We start from the raw sequence: 15,987 nt of genomic DNA, 5'->3' as shown, positions 1-15,987 counted from the left end.
TGCCTTTGAGGCATATTAGCATTGCATCCTTGATCAATATGAGGCCTTCCTCCACGAAGTGGAAAAAATGGGAAGTATTGTTGATTTCCATGATCTTCTTGATGGCATCTCTCATTACTTTTGACATCCTTGACTTGGAAAGCATCCCATGAGTGAGAGAGATATTGCTATGATATGATTGTATTAAAGTCCTCTAGATACCCTTTAGGATCTATGGGACTGGTGGTGACCAATATTAAACTAAATAGTGATCAATTACATCTAATGAAGAAATCTCTATAAAGTTGTCTATGTTGTGACTATTTTCTGAGCTAATTTATGTGTGTGTGTGTGTGTGTGTGTGTGTGTGTGTGTGTGTGTGAGTGTGTAGTGTGTACCTTTGGAACTCCAGGACCGACTGGAAGATTGTACTTTGACTTCTCCAGGGTCCTCTTCTCGTCCTTTGAGGCTATCTCAGATTACTGTACCTACATTGTATAAAATCCTTTTGCCTCAACCTTGGGTTTCAGAGAGAGGTGATTCTGTTTGGCGAATGCATCGCCCAGCCAAGTGGTGGAGGAAAAGATTACAGCAACTTTGGGCCTATAAAGTACCGCTTCGGCAACAGGTTTTCTTTTGGCGAGTTCTTTTGGGAGTGTTTCCATCTGAACAGCTATTAGCTCATCGACACATTGCTCCTGCACTTTGCCATAGATGTTCTGCTTCTTCGTGCCTCACTTGTTTTGGCATTGTCTGTGCTCTCGTGAGTTTTTGATCTGCTTCGACAGCATCTGCGAGCGAGATTCCCATCTGTTCCATTTGGGAAGTTCTTTTGGCTATTCGAGTTTCATCCATCCAGACCGGAGTTTCATCTTTTCTTCGTCTGGGTTCGCTGCTGGGCACTACGGACTTTATGGACATATAGGAATTGTAAAGTCTTTGGTGATCCTACTTTCTCTCTGTTTGGCTTTTTTAGGCGTTCTCTGCAGCAATCTTTCTTTGATTGCTTGCAGACCCGCTGCATAGAGCATGAGGTCTTTTTGGCATATACTGAAATTTTTAGTTGATGTAATTGTAGCACCTTTTTTTGAGGTTGCTACTCATATAATATAATCAATCAAAGATTTCACCAAAAAAAAAAAAAAGAGAGTGTGTAGTGTGTGTGTGTGTGAGAGAGAGGATGGAGACCTCCTCCTCCCTGCCAGCCTCGTTTCCATCCGTACAGCCACCCTTGACGTCCCTGCCACCTACCTCGCTTTCCGTACAGCTGCCGTCAGCTATACGGCCTTCCGTACGACTTTCGTGCAGCTTGTTGCCCCCCGTACAGCCCCTCATACAGTTTCCTGTACAGCTCCCATGTTCCTTGCACCTCCTCGTACGGCCTTTCGTGCCTACTAGGCCATCCGTACATGCTGTACGATCGACCGTATAGCTTGTACGGTCAACTGCGCAGCTTCCTTCCTCCTCTTTTGTTTTCTCTGTCTCTGCGTCTCCTTTTGCCTCTGCTCCTCCTCGTGTTTTTCTTCGGCGGAAGCATGGTGGTTTGTCTGCCTCACCTTTGATCAAATCGGCAAAGCTGGATGTTTCCGATGGCCCTTCTTCTTCCCTCCAGCTGGATCTTCTTCACCAATTGTACTCTGCCTCTGTCATAGAAGTTCCTTCGTCGAGTTTCCCGCTTGTTTGTTCCTTGGATTCTGCCCTTTTGGTCTCTGGTCTTCGACAGGCTCAGCAATTTGGAGTCTGTCTCTATTTCATGGGCAGGGTTTTATCTTCAGCTCAGCTTTGTCATTCGGCTCATGTTGCAGTGGGTCTGGATTGTATTTCTTCCTTTGTCTTTCTGGGCAAAGGATTTTACTATGCCCACTGCTCTTCGACTGAGGTGGTAGAGCGCCTTGTTAGTCATGCTAGTGTTCCTGGGGCTGGTTTCTTCGCTTATGTCATGCCCTGGGATCCACTTTTCGATCCTTTTGCAACCCTTCTGACTCACTGTCCGGTTTGGATTACTCTCAAAGCGCTGCCTGTGCCTCTTCTTCAGCATCTTCCAACTCTTGCAGCTTTTTTGGGAAGACCTCTTCATGTTCCGAGACAGGGGTTCTTGCAAGCCCCCCGTGATGTTCGTCTTTGCATTTTGTGGGATATGACGCAGCCCGTGCCATCTACTCTGGATCTTGATTTGGGATTTGCCCATTCGATGCGCATCAGGCTCCATTTTGCATCTTTTCCCACTGCATGTGACGCCAAAATTTGATATTTGTAATTTGGCATTGGTATTGTTTTTCTCTATGTTTGATAAGAGTTTGAGTATCAAGTGATAGCCTAGCGGCTCTCACTTATTTCTATTTTCTATGATATTGTATGGGATTGAGAGGATGAGTGGAATGGCTCATTGTAAATACCATAGGTATGAATTATAAATACCTTGGTATGGGGTGAGAGTTATTTGTGTATGGGATATTATGGAGTTTTTAGAAAATAGGAAGAGTGAGTCATATAAAGAGGTGGGCTCATGTCCTTTTCTCAATGATAAATATCTTTGTCAGTCAGTTCGAAAGCAGCAGGAAGTGAAGAGGTGCGTGAAGTTTATTACCCCCAACTTCATGTTACATCTTTTGGTGGAGACGCCGGGTACGTTTGGTATTGGATTCATCCCACCTTACTAAACGGTCTCGGGTGTACTGATGAGATAAAGAAAATGCCTGGAAGAACTCCGTTAGAAGAGATTGCAGTCCGTTTAAGAGAACTTGAAGATTGTGAAGGTGATGCTCAAGCTATTCGCACAGTCACCATGATCATATCCTTTATGTTTGCACTGTTGAATATGCTTGTGAATCAACAACGCTGGCAGCAGGCACAATGATAGATTGGGGATTGTTCCATGCACTGGCAGCTTGGTGTGAAGAAGAGTTGAGTCTTTGGGTAGTTTTCGACTATAACAGTGGAGTGATGATTCTTAATGCTTTCAACTTCTTTTGCTATGCAAATGATGAAGAGAACAATATCTTGAAGCTTTTATGTGCACTTCCTATTGTGAGAAGGGTGATTCTGGAATGCATGTATACACAATGTTTTCATGGTGCTGGTTGGTCACTTATTTTTGAAGATTTTGTTGAGGATCACATTGTGGAGGGTTTACAACAAGTGGTTATGCATAATAAGTTGGTCTTGGTATACTAAGGCTCTGTGGGATCTTATTTGGATCTTGTTTGGTATATTATTTGGATCTTGGTGTTTCCTTTTTGTGTTTCATCATGGTGAAGATTCTAATGTTTCGAGGGACCCAAGGGGGAGACCCGCAGTCTTATCTTCGGGATTTTGTTCGAGGATGCCGGCTTTCTGGATGGTCCATGAAGGATCGGGCGGAGATTTTGCCTGATTTTCTTGAAGGTGTACCCTTGAGTTGGCATGAGACCTTGCCGGACTCTACTAAGGAGGACTGGGACCAAGTGGTGGCAGCAATGAAGCAGAGATTTGGGGCAGTGGAGTCGCAAAATGCTTTGATGTTGTAGTTGGACCGGTTCTATGAAGGAGAGGGTGAGATGGTCTCTGTGTTGGCAATCCGATATGAAACTTTATGGACAAAGTATGAAAGGGCAGCTTTGCGAGCTATGGCATCTGCATCATCAGTCCCTCAAAGTCTCTCAGGGATGGAGCACTTAAAGATGAGCAAATTTGTTATGGCTTTGGAGCCTCGTCTTCGCTCAAAAGTAATGAGTAAAGATCCAACAACATACATGGAGGCACTTCGCATTGCAACCAAGAAAGAAGCTTCTCTAAAGATCGAATCCTCTTTTGTGTCTTCAACAGCTTCAACTTCTAAGGTGGAGATAATGGGCACTCCTCAGGTACCAAAGTCCTCTGAGTTAGATCATAATATATCCCAATTGATGGCAGAGTTTGCTGATTTGAAATTGCATTTGGTTAATGCACGACAACCTAGAGCACCAAAGAGTGAAGATAGGCCTCGAGATAAGAGTGGGGTCACTTGCTATGAATGTAATGAAAAAGGTCACTATCGCCCCGAGTGTCCTAGATTGAGAAAGAAAGAAGAAAAACAAGTATCCTTATTAGAAGCTTCTTCAAGGGATGAGAAAAGAGAGATAATGATGGCTAAACATGGGCATGGTAAAGCAAAAGAAGAAGAAGAAAGCAAGGAAGAAGTAGATGAGGAACATCAGGGAGAGGAACACCGTAGTAAGAAAAAGAAGGCATCTAGAAGGAGAATTAGCCAGTTAGACTTTCGTTTAGTACAAGGAATTGGAAGCTATGACTTGTTGTCCAACCTTAAAGGAAAGGAAGCTCATATCACCTTTGGTCAATTACTTGCTTTGTCTCCAAAACTATGGAAGGAATGGGAAAGCTAGCAAGCATAAGAATGTCAAAGAAGAAAAGAAGAAAAGTGTCATTCCTGTTGTTCAAAAGGTAGATATAGATGTTGGTGATGATGTACCTGTGGTTGATGTGATCATTGATGGTCAAGTGATTTCTAACGTGTACATTGATGGAGGTGCATCGATTAATGTCATGAGTGAGAAGACCATGATAGATGCTGATTTAAAATACTCTAGTACTACCTCTCCTTATCGCATCAAATTGGTTGACAACACTAGGGTTAAGACCTTGGGAGTTGTGAAGAATCTAGAAGTGGATGTATGTGGAATTTCTGTGCCAACTACTTTTCAGGTGATCCCTACCAAGCTAGATACACGTGCCTATCCATTGATTTTGGGAAGGCCTTGGCTACGCAAGGTGAAGGCTGTTCAAAAGTGGGATACTGGAGAATTGGTTTTGCAGGGAAATGATAAGAAGGTGCGCTACAACATCAGAAGTCGCAAAAAGGAAGTTGTCAAGGAGGAGTCTTCAACATCAGAGAGTTCAAGCTCTGACTTAACCAATGAAGAAGAAGAGACAGGATGTAGCTCCGAGGAGTCCAACTCAGAGGGTGAGGTGGAAGGAGTGGCCTTTGGTCTTTGTCTTGGTGCTGATCGGGATGAGTCAGGAAGGAACAAGGTGGTGGTGCAAGAAGATCCTGTAGAGACACTTCATGTGGAGGATGTGGAGCACACTAAACGACGCCAACGCAATGAAGAGCTTCTTGGTGATTCTCTATCAGGTAGTGAGAAGCTTTAGTACTTGGATATGTTAGATGATTTTCCATGTCTCTTTGCAACAAGCTATTCACAGGTTCGACCAGTCTCTCTTGTGGAGCACAAGATTGAGTTGAAACCAGAAAGCAAGCCAGTTGTGCAACGCTTAAGGCGATTGGGGGTGATCCAAGCTGAGGCACTAAAGAAAGAGGTAACACAACTACTTGAGGCGGGATTCATCTTTCCTGCTGATGATTCAGAATGGATATCTCCTGTAGTTGTCACACCAAAGAAAGGAAATAAGTGGCGGGTTTGTGTGGACTTTCGTCCTTTGAATGCATGCACTAAGAGGGATCATTTTCCTTTGCCATTCTAAGATGAAATACTAGACCAAGTAGCAGGGCATGAGATGTATTCTGTATGTGATGGATATTCTGGGTACTTTCAAATTCGTATTCGGGAGGAAGATCAAAAGAAAACATCATTTGTCACACCTTGGGGAGTTTTTGCTTACAGAGTGATGCCTTTTGGGTTGACCAATGCACCAGCTACATTTCAAAGGTTCATAAGTCAAGTCCTGGAGCCTTACTTGGGAAAGTTCATAAGGGTGTTTTTGGATGATTTTTGCATTTATTATCGGCGCATAGATCACATGGAGAAGTTAAAGATGGCCTTAGCTAGGATTGATGAAGCAAAAGGGTGTCTAAATCCTAGCAAGTGTCATTTGGCTCAGATAAAAGTAGTCTTGTTGGGGCATATTGTGTCTGAAGAAGGCCTGCAAATGGATCCTGACAAGGTTCAAGCAATCATGGCATTGCCAAGTCTTGAGAGTGTCAATGGTGTTCGCAGAATTCTAGGAAAGAGCAAGTATTATCAATGCTTTTGTGATGATTTCACAGAGATAGTGCATCCCATGAACTTGTTGACAAGAAAAGGAGTTTCTTTCCAATGGGGTGTGGAGCAACAAGAGTCTTTCCAGTAACTTAAGGAGGCCATGAGTAAGGGCCCAATATTGAAGCCCCCTGATTGGTCTCAAGACTTTTATGTTAATCCAAGTGTATCTTTGCATTCAGTTGGTGCTGTATTGCTACAAAAAGGAGAGGCAGGTAGAATGCAACCCATCTATTATGCCAGCCGACAGCTTACAGATGTGGAAACAAGGTATGAAGAAATGGAGCAGCAAGCTCTCTCTTCGGTGTTTTTAGTCAGAAAGTTTCGCTCCTATTTATTACCTCGATCATTTTTCTTCCTTACCTCTCAGTCTGTATTAGCATATCTAGTAAGCCTAATCTTGGGGGGAGATTTGCAAAATGGTTGTCAGAGCTTCAAGAGTTCTCTTTCTCTTTTGTCACTGAAAATACCACTAGGTCCACTATGGCAGATTTGCTCACAGGACGGGAGGATCTAGGAGAAGAAAAGAAATGTAAGGAGAACATTAAAGATGAAAGAGATATACCACTAACAGCTTTTGTTTTGTATTTTGATGGGGCTTTTAGTCCTTCACGCCAACAAGGAGCCGCGGGGATGGTATTTATGAATTCTAAAGGTCAAGAAGTATGGGCAAGAGGACAAGAGCTTCCAAGTATCACAACTAACAATGCAGCTGAGTATAATGATTTGATTCTTGGTTTGGAGGGTTGTCTTCAAAGTCAAGTTAAAGAATTGGAAGTAAGAGGAGATTCTCAGCTTATTATAAAGCAAATGCAAGGGTATTACATGACAAGAAGTCCTCATTTGAAGGAGCTTAATCAAAAGGCTATGGCACTATGTAGTCAATTTGATTTTTGCAAGTTTGTTCATATAAACAGAAAAGAAAATCAAAGGGCATATGAGTTAGCTACTCAAGCCATTGTAGTACAAGACCGGGGGTGGTTTCTTTGGTAGACACTGGATAGCCAGAACTGCAAGATGTTTAGCAATATGTGGAAGAAGGCATGTTTCCTCGAGGGTTAACTCCACAACAGAAGTAGAGATTGGTAAGGAAGGCTTGTCCCTATACTATTGTTGATGACATTCTTTATAAATTGGGAAAAGACAAGGTACTCCGTCGGGTGGTTCATCCCATGGAGACTAGGAGAATCATAGAAATGTGTCATGAATGCTCTGGTCATTTTGCTTCAGCAAGCACAACTAGGAGAATTCTTAATGTAGGTTACTTTTGGCCACGCCTCCATAAGGATGTATATGAATGGTGTCGAAGTTGTAAAGTATGCCAAAAGTTTGGAAGGCGATAGTTGATTCCTGGGCCCTTAAAGCCTATTCCAGCATATGAACCATTTGAGAGGTGGGGCTTGGACTTTGTGGGACCACTCCCTCGCTCATCTCAAGGCAAGCATTATTTATTGGTGGCCACAGATTATGCGACTCGGTGGGCAGAGGCCAAGGCCACAGTCAATAGCAAGGCAAGCACAGTTGTAAAATTTCTCTTTGATCAAATTTGTTGACGCTTTGGTTATCCTTTGGAAATTCTCACTGATGGAGGAACCTCTTTTAGAAATGAGCTAATTGAAGATGTGGTGCATAAGCTAAAGATAAATCATAGCATGTCCACGCCATACTATCCCCAATGTAATGGCTTGGCTGAGAAAACAAATGGATTGTTGTGCAATTCAATGGGAAAGCTTGTAGACACCAAGAAAAGGCATTGGGATAGGCACTTGGCAGAATTTTTATGGGCTTACAGAACCACACACAAGCTAGCTATTGGGTTTACACCATTCCAACTAGTGTATGGAATAGAAGCCATTTTACCCATTGAATTGGAGATACATAGTCTTCGCATTGCTGTTACAAGAATAGAAGGACAGGAGGATGCCTATGCTCAACGCTTGGTACAGCTAGAAGCCTTGGATGAATGTAGATTACAGGCCTTACAAAACTTAGAATCTTCTTAAAAAAGGCGCAAGGCCCGTTTTAACACCAAATTACGGAAGAAGAAAGATATTGCAAAAGGAGATTTGGTAATGAGATTTGATAGCCGTCTGGACAAGCGGCTAGACAAAAAGTTTATCGGTCGATGGGAGGGACCATATCGAGTCAAAAAGAAGTTCACGAATGGAACCTATCAGCTTGAGGATGTTGATGGCATGGTGATACCCGGACGCACCAATGAGTATTGCCTTAAATTCTTCTATGCTCGACCACCTTAAGGGCCAGCAGACCCTCTCTGTTACAAGAGAGGATCTGCTGGGGGGGGAAAGATGTGACGCCAAAAATTGATATTTTTAATTTGGCATTGGTATTGTTTTTCTCTATGTTTGATAAGAGTTTGAGTATCAAGTGATAGCCTAGTGTCTCTCACTTATTCCTATTTTCTATGATATTGTATGGGATTGAGAGGATGAGTGGAATGGCTCATTGTAAATACCATAGGTATGAATTATAAATACCTTGGTATGGGGTGAGAGTTATTTGTGTATGGGATATTATGGAGTTTTTAGAAAATAGGAAGAGTGAGTCATATAAAGAGGTGGGCTCGTGTCCATGTATTCCAATAATATAAGAGAGGCCACATGCTAAGCGTGTGGAAGGCATGTGGAGGAGTGTGAAGTCAAGAGGAATCCTTCTAGAATTCCTATGTGGAATAAGGAGGATGTGGACATGTGGAAAAGAGAGGGTCCCTATGGACTCCATGTGGGGAGACTCTTGACTTTCTCAATATTTTAAGAGTCTTGAGCATCTTGTGATGGGACATATGGCAAGAGTAGCCAAAAAGGACATGGATGGTGACATACGGGCTTATGTGATTGATGGGAAAAAGAATCTACAGGCAGCAATTGTAAATAGGTGAAGGAGGGTAACAAAATCTCTATAAAAGGAGCCCTCCTCTCCCTTGTTCATCAATCTCTTCCACCATTAGGCCTCATGTTGCCGTAGCTCTAGTCTCCTGAAGTCCCTTCCATGAGCCTTCTCTCCCTCTTGTAGATATTCTCTCATGTAGACTCTTGAGTCCATCTCTCTCTAGTTTATTCTCTCTCTATGACTAGTCTTGGAGCTTCCGCTCCCTCTTGTATATATGAAACCTCTTCTTCTTCTTTGTGTTTGTAGTGTTTTGAGTTGCATTGGAGTGGATTCTGACTCTATTGGTAATGAGGGTCACTTCGAGTTCTCTCTCTTGAGTGTCTCTTCCCTTTTCTTTATTTCAAAGCCTTAAAAGTTCTTTCTATTGGGCCACTCACTGTGCACACATGGTCCATCTGTTTCCCGAGCCACCATGCAAACTTCTTCCCCTCTTCTAGGCGAAATCTATGAGGGGTGGATCATTGATGAAGGTGGAGTCTTGAGGGAGCATCGTGCTCAGGCGAAATTAGCATGGGTGGAGGGCAGTTTTCATGATAGTTTGACCCCCTGTTAGTGTTTTGCTCATAACTTTCTGCCCGGTAGTCCGATTTTGATGAAATTATATCAGCGTGAAGCTCTCTTTAAGGCGCATGTTCCTATGTGATCAGATCTTGAATCAGATATTGCTGCTAAAAGTTATGAGTCTCTGTGTCTGGCAGTATGTTTTCATGACAATTTTACCCCCGTCTAGTAAACTGTCCATAACTTTTTGGCCGCTTCTCTGTTTCTTACGAAACATATATCAGTGCGAAGCTCTCTTTAAGACTGTTGAAATGTGCAACTAGTGGTCCCGATAGAAACTGAGCTTCACAGGGAGCTCTGCCTGTGCTAGCCAGGTCCTGAATGTTTGTAGTTGTAGAAGATCCTCCCGGATGATTCGGTTGAATTCGTTGCCCCGGAATGGGGCAAATGGAGCATCAATGATGTACTGGAAGGGTGGCAGCCTGTCTATATGAAAACCCAATCTCTCAAACCACCCACATGTGCGTGCGTACCAACATCTATGATCACCCTGAGCTACTAATGCCATAAAAGATGCTAGTGCCAACCAAGGTAGCTTGTGTCGCCCTGTGGTACATGAGCCGTATGTGCGTACGCGGTAGAGATAAGTGATAGTCTGGAATGCCGCATCTAACTATAGTGGGGATGCCCCAAACTCAGCCTAAATGATCTGATGAGGGACAGATGGCTTGCTGCGTATCACCTGTGAGAGTAGGAGAACGTATAATCTCTCTACTCAAGTCCACTGTGTGTCGAAAAAGGTATGGTTGCCAACAAGTGCTACCATACATGCCCGCAGGTCGGACCAAGGAGTCAAAAAGGAGAACTTGGTATGCGGGTCCTAAAAGTGCGAGTGGAAGCACTATCTCTCCAGTCGGTCCAGGAAAGCGGTGGTGCTCAGGATCTCATCTGTCCATCCACCCCCCGTCCAGACCCTACCAAAAACCCTCTCATAAAGTGCCATAACAGCCCAAACTATCTCCGGCCGATACCCTAGCTCCTCTAACCGCTTGATGAGACGTGCTCGAGGTATTGTATCAAAGGCTTTGCGAAAATCCACAAAGCAACAAGATACCCTCTGTCTCCATGTCCTGGCCTCTTCTATGATACTCCTAAGTGTAAGCATATGATCCATGGTCCCGTGGTCGCGTCAAAAGCCTGCCTGTCCATCTACTCCAAGTCCGTGCATCTCTGCATAGCGCGACTAACCTCCATATCTAGCACCAAAGCATGTATCTTAGACATGACATGCCCGATCATAATGGTCCTGTAGTTACTTGGATCCATGGGATCCCTTGCCTTGTGGATAGGTGTGATAGTGTTGAGGGTCCAAGTGTGTGGGAAGCTGAGACAAACTGCTTCATTAAATAGCTTTGCAAGAATAGGGGCTAGGATATCAATCCCGTATGCAACAAACTTGGTGCATAATCTCTCATGATCCTTCGCTCGGCCATTATGAAGCGCCCCCTTAGTGAAAAGAGTGCAAGAGATAGGTCGTGGTATGTGCAAGAGATTACGTATGGACTGGTCGGGGATGTCATAAAGTGTGTGGGTGTAGTTGTGCCAAACTTGAGTTTCTGTGAGTGCCGTTAAAGAAACTGTCACAAAAGTCTTTGGAATTATGACTGAAAAGGATGTTCAGTAATTTATCCTCATTTGGCGAACAAAGTTTCGTTTCTTTGGCGAACTAGACGGCAATACTCGCGTAATGTTTCTAGCTCACTTGGTAGGCCATGTAGGGATTCGAATCAGAGTTGTCGACGAAGAGCCTTACACTCATCATCGCACCACCTATTACATGGCACGGATCCTAAAGGCATTGGCAGTTAGAACGTGCGGTGTATGGGAAGCGTGAAGGGCAGCTTTGTGCAATGATCGGCTAATCAACACGGCCCGGTCCTCTAGGAGGGGTATGTGGTCAATATAGGTGAGTAAAGTGTAGAGCCGTGCAGAGTATATGGGTGAGAAGCTGTGGTCAAAGTGTATGTCGTGATAGGTAGTGTAGGTGGGTGGTGTGGTAAGTGGTAGAGCAAGGTGGGGAGTGGTGATATTGAAGAAGAGATATGCGTAATCAGCCCGAGGTGGTGGTGGTGAGACGAAGAAGTCTGTGATATGTGATGTGAAAGTAGGGGATCCCAAGATATAATCAACTACGCTAGACCCCCCTCCATGCGGAAAGCAGGTGAAGCTGTTGGAGGAGGGCCATCGCTCAAGATCATTATAGATATTGAGATCATGTGTTGTACCTAGATCTAGTAGTGCATGTCCATAAGAAGTGATAGGAGCCCGTCTATCAACAAACACTCGTGATTTGTCAGCGTCAGCCAAATCTATGTCAGGCAGTAAAACAACATCGTCTCAAAAATCTAGTAGTGGCACTTGGCGTGCTCCTGTCCTCGCGTTGAAGTTCCCCACTAGGACATCATCTCTGCGGCTTGAGAAATCCATGATATCATGATAGAGGGGTGCATATGGTGATGTCTCAACCTCTTTTTATACTACACTGGCAAAATGTGAGGTCTATCAGCTTCCTCAGCAACCCGAGCAGCAATTACAACCACTGGCACATTTTAGAGGGGTTGGTTGTAGGATGAAGGAGATCGACACAACCATCTCAGCGACTGGGTGGGAGGGCCTTAGGAAAGCAGTCCCAAACGCCATACTAGCTAGGTCAATTTCCAAGGACTAGAGTCCCAATAAGGTCCCTTTTCAAGACCTACCACTTCTCTCCACCCTATCCGCTTTTCTTTAGTATGGGCTCAGGAGGTCTCTACAGTTAAAGTGAGTATTGCAGGGTAGAGACCCTAGGTAGATGAGAACCTTCTTCATTGCCTACCACCTCAATGTACCCTTTTGTATTTTCTTCAATAAAGGCTTGGGAGGGACTCTAAATTTAATTTGAGTCAGTGTCAAAGGATAGAGGCCCTAAGGTGGATGAGGCCTTGGACTTCCTTAGAGTAGTAGATGATTAGAGGGGTGGGATGATTGGGGCGGAAATGGTCCATAAACCTTGGATTGTACAAGAAGTACACCCAGTGGTGGCTACGGTTGCGAGAGGGCCAACCATTGAGAGGAGTGTAGTGGGACCCACGAGAGTGGTTTTGGACATCCTAAATCTATCCTAGACTACGCACATTGGCAGATGCTTATAGCTAGATGCCTCACCCTAGAGCCCTTCCCAAGAGCATCACTAGCTGGACAACAAAGTGCTACGTGTGGTCCTCATCATATTTTTGTCCCGCCTTTGGACAAGCCTTCGCGTGAGAAAGATAGCATATTTCTTTTGGCCAATGTTCCACCAAGGTCTTTTTATTGGCTTCTTATTGGCTTGTGGCTAGAGCAGATGGGGAGAAATGGGACCTTTCATTGCTGTGAGGCAGGGAACTTGAACATGATTGCCCATTGTCCATGGAGTGTGCCTTGTGGCTCAGAAGATACGGTATGGTTCCCTTAGATTGTTGCAAGGATTGGAGGATTCGCGGCAGGTATTCACCTAGGGCTTGGTAGAGGGGTGCCACACTTTCTCCATCCCTAAGAGATGGAGACAGCATTGCCAGCTAGGATAGCCAGGATTCATAGCCTCCTTCCTGATGATGCCCAAAGCCCTTGCCGGATGATAGCGTGCGGGAGACAATTGGATTCATAGCCTCCTTCCTGATGATGCCCAAAGCCCTTGCCGGATGATAGCGTGCGGGAGACAATTGCCAGCATCACTGCATGGAACGTTTCGGTAGCACATCGCAGTCTAGTGATGGTGAGACAGCAGGTTTGCTTTGTAGCTAGTCTTGTTAGCATCTCGAATGACGTTATTTATACCGAGGGACCCACCCAAATAGGAACAAGGCACAGAGGGTTCTAGGAAGGCCACTGAAAAGGTGGGAGTTTTTCTGCAAAGCCAAGCCTACAAGTACCTTATACTTTCACAGATTGAGAAACCTGTTGGTTGCATAGTCCTCCACACTGGTTGTTGGCACCTACTTTGAGGTTACCCTAGGCAATGAGCTAGTGCCCCATGAAGCAGGCTTCAGGACAGCCAGCATTTCTTGGTCAGTGCCTCACAGATAGCTGAGCCTTCATATTGTTTTCAAATTTTATTTAGAAGTCACCTTTCTTTGGAAAAGAAAAATCCACCCTTGGGTTTGTCTTGTTGACATTTTACTGAAGCTCCAATTCTCATCTAAATCATGTATCTGTAGGTCTTACTTGTGCCATGTACATGAAAGATGGTAAGGAGGTGCCTTGTCCTGACGCTGATGCTGGACTGTATGTAAGGACTCGTACTGGAGAAATTTTCAAGGTACCGGACTCTTGTGCATGAATGATTAACAAACCTGGTTATTTATTATAACGTGAATTTTAGTAGTGAATAATTTAACTATCACTTTCGATCGCTGCAATGTCGGGAATTGGGTACTATTTTCACTGGAGAATATATTCAAGCTAAGTAGAGAATAGAGCTTCTTTGGGAAAGGTCAATGATTCCTTAAATAGTCATCCCTTCAATGAATGAGGGCAGCTGAAGGCCACAATTTCAACCCACATGGACAGAAGCTATAACTAGCAGCAGTTTTGAGATCGCAATAGGCAAGCTGTGAACATCAGCAAAAAAAAAAAGAGAGAATGCACTCAATTTCTTAGAAACAAAGAAAGTGCAGAATACTAATAAAAGAGATTGTGCTGTTTTCCTTCTTTAACATTTATGGATCATGTTGTATTCAGGCCACTTTTAAAGAGGATCAGATAGCATATCAGATGGGCGAAGCTACAGAGTTTCTGACCAAAGGGCTTTTTCATGCAACACCTCATTGTGTGCGGGTAGGCTTTGCCTACATGTATGGCCAGTGCATTTTGGGTTCCTGGCTGCTACATTGCTATTGCCCCATGAACTTTTGTTTTATCTTATCTGTGCAGTGTGCTGTTTGACACTGATTGTGCATTTGTTGTTGTTTGTTTTTTGTGTGAGAAATTCTCACCACGTGAATTTAGGCAGCACAAGGAATTAATGCTGGTGGTGTAGTACGCAACACTTTTGCTGTATTTATGCAACCACACTGGTAAAAATGCTCTTCTTGCAGTCTTTTATCTGCTCCTTCCCAACGACAGTTGAAGAAATACCCTTGCTGCATTATATCCAGCCTAAATTCTTGTTTATGGATATGTAAAAGCTTCCATTCAACCCCCCTAAACATAGACAAAAACAACCAGCCTAGGACTTAAGGCTAGATTAAATCCTTATCCTTGTATGTTAAGTGTTTCACCCAATTGTTTGAAGTTTCTTTGACTTGGGTTTAGTAACAATGAAGTTCCCATAGACTGGGGACGTTGGGAATTTGATTAATGTCAGCAGTAGATGTGTCCTCTGGAAATTCTAGATCTTCAGGATATGAGCTGAAAATATATCACATTTCTGGACAGGGATCAGCCACTAAATATTGGACATGAGCATGGTAATCACCATGACAAGGTAAATGTGATGGTGCTCCTCATGGAGCCCTTTTTGTTGGATGATATTTCAGAAGGAAAAAAACTTTTGCATGCAAGTGAATTGACGTTATTACCATCCATGTTCTTGCAGGCTGCTTTCCCTGGACATCTTAATTTTGGGGATTTTACAGAGGAAACTCTTTCCAAATACTACAGTGTTGGACAATAATCGATTAATCAGGATTTCAAGCTTCCAATAATGCATTTCTCTCTATATTATCACTTACTGCTGTATCAGATGATTGGAAGTAAGGATAATTTTTACAGCCTACTTTCGTGCCATTTTCCTACGATTAATCAGGATTTCAAGCTTCCAATAATGCATTTCTCTCTATATTATCACTTACTGCTGTATCAGATGATTGGAAGTAAGGATAATTTTTAGAGCCTACTTTCGTGCCATTTTCCTACGATTAATCAGGATTTCAAGCTTCCAATAATGCATTTCTCTCTATATTATCACTTACTGCTGTATCTGATGATTGGAAGTAAGGATAATTTTACAGCCTACTTTGGTGCCATTTTCCTACGATTTGTTGCAAGTCTGTTGCGTTGATTTTGGCACCAAGCAGAACTGTGGCAATTGGACAGTGAGAATTAGGTGATCAGCTCCATGATTTAGTTTTTTTCCATTTCTTTTAAGTTTGTTCCAGTCTCAATATGATTTCGAACCTTCACCAGCTTCTCCTGCTAATAGACCATGGTCATCCAAGCATAAGGGAGCACAATTCCTTTGGACAGGCCACGAGTTTTAAGCTTGAATGCTTTTGAAATTCTGTGAAAGCTCCTAGACATAGTAAAGTAATCAGAACTCACTTTTCAAGTTTAGTAGATCCTCAAGAAAATTAGAATTTGAAATATGGCTAGGGTAGAGAAAAAGTGTAAGTGAAGACTAATATAAACTGAAAGATGGAAGATATGGGAGTAAGTACAAACAAGATAAAAAATGGCTGACCTGTTTGAGAAAAGTATAAAGAAAAGAAGAATAAGGGGAATAAAGAATGAAAAGAGAATGAGGGATGAAAGGATTAGAATGGAAGAGAGGGCATTAAATATGAAAAGAGAAAGTAATATTAAGTTTTAGAGAGGAGCAGCTGGG

At 43.3% G+C, this 15,987-nt stretch overlaps 1 protein-coding gene across 4 annotated transcripts in view; it reads left to right on the top strand.

Moving 5' to 3' along the window:
* Window positions 1-15,551, top strand: part of LOC147905278 (2-oxoglutarate (2OG) and Fe(II)-dependent oxygenase superfamily protein) — a 139,605-nt gene extending 124,054 nt beyond the window's left edge. The window contains exons 11-15 of one of the 4 annotated variants that reach the window (XR_015541532.1): window positions 13,601-13,701; window positions 14,124-14,219; window positions 14,368-14,458; window positions 14,820-14,868; window positions 14,980-15,069. Coding sequence is in view for 1 of the 4 variants with exons in the window: in XM_087379244.1 (XP_087235370.1) it covers window positions 13,601-13,701; window positions 14,124-14,219; window positions 14,391-14,458; window positions 14,820-14,868; window positions 14,980-15,057 (392 nt within the window). In the remaining 3 variants the exon portion in view is untranslated. Of the gene's footprint in view, window positions 1-13,600; window positions 13,702-14,123; window positions 14,237-14,367; window positions 14,459-14,819; window positions 14,869-14,979 lie in introns of all 4 variants that reach the window. The other 3 variants (XR_015541534.1, XR_015541535.1, XM_087379244.1) reach the window with 3 other exon arrangements.
* The last annotated feature ends 436 nt before the right edge of the window (window positions 15,552-15,987 follow it).

This window comes from Dipteris shenzhenensis, chromosome 1, assembly GCF_047967505.1.
Source record: "Dipteris shenzhenensis isolate YYH24624 ecotype China chromosome 1, Dip_SZ_1.0, whole genome shotgun sequence".
NCBI classification, from domain to species: Eukaryota; Viridiplantae; Streptophyta; class Polypodiopsida; order Gleicheniales; family Dipteridaceae; genus Dipteris; species Dipteris shenzhenensis.
The sequence above is the reverse complement of the archived record's forward strand: the minus strand, read 5'-3'. Positions and strand labels throughout refer to the sequence as shown.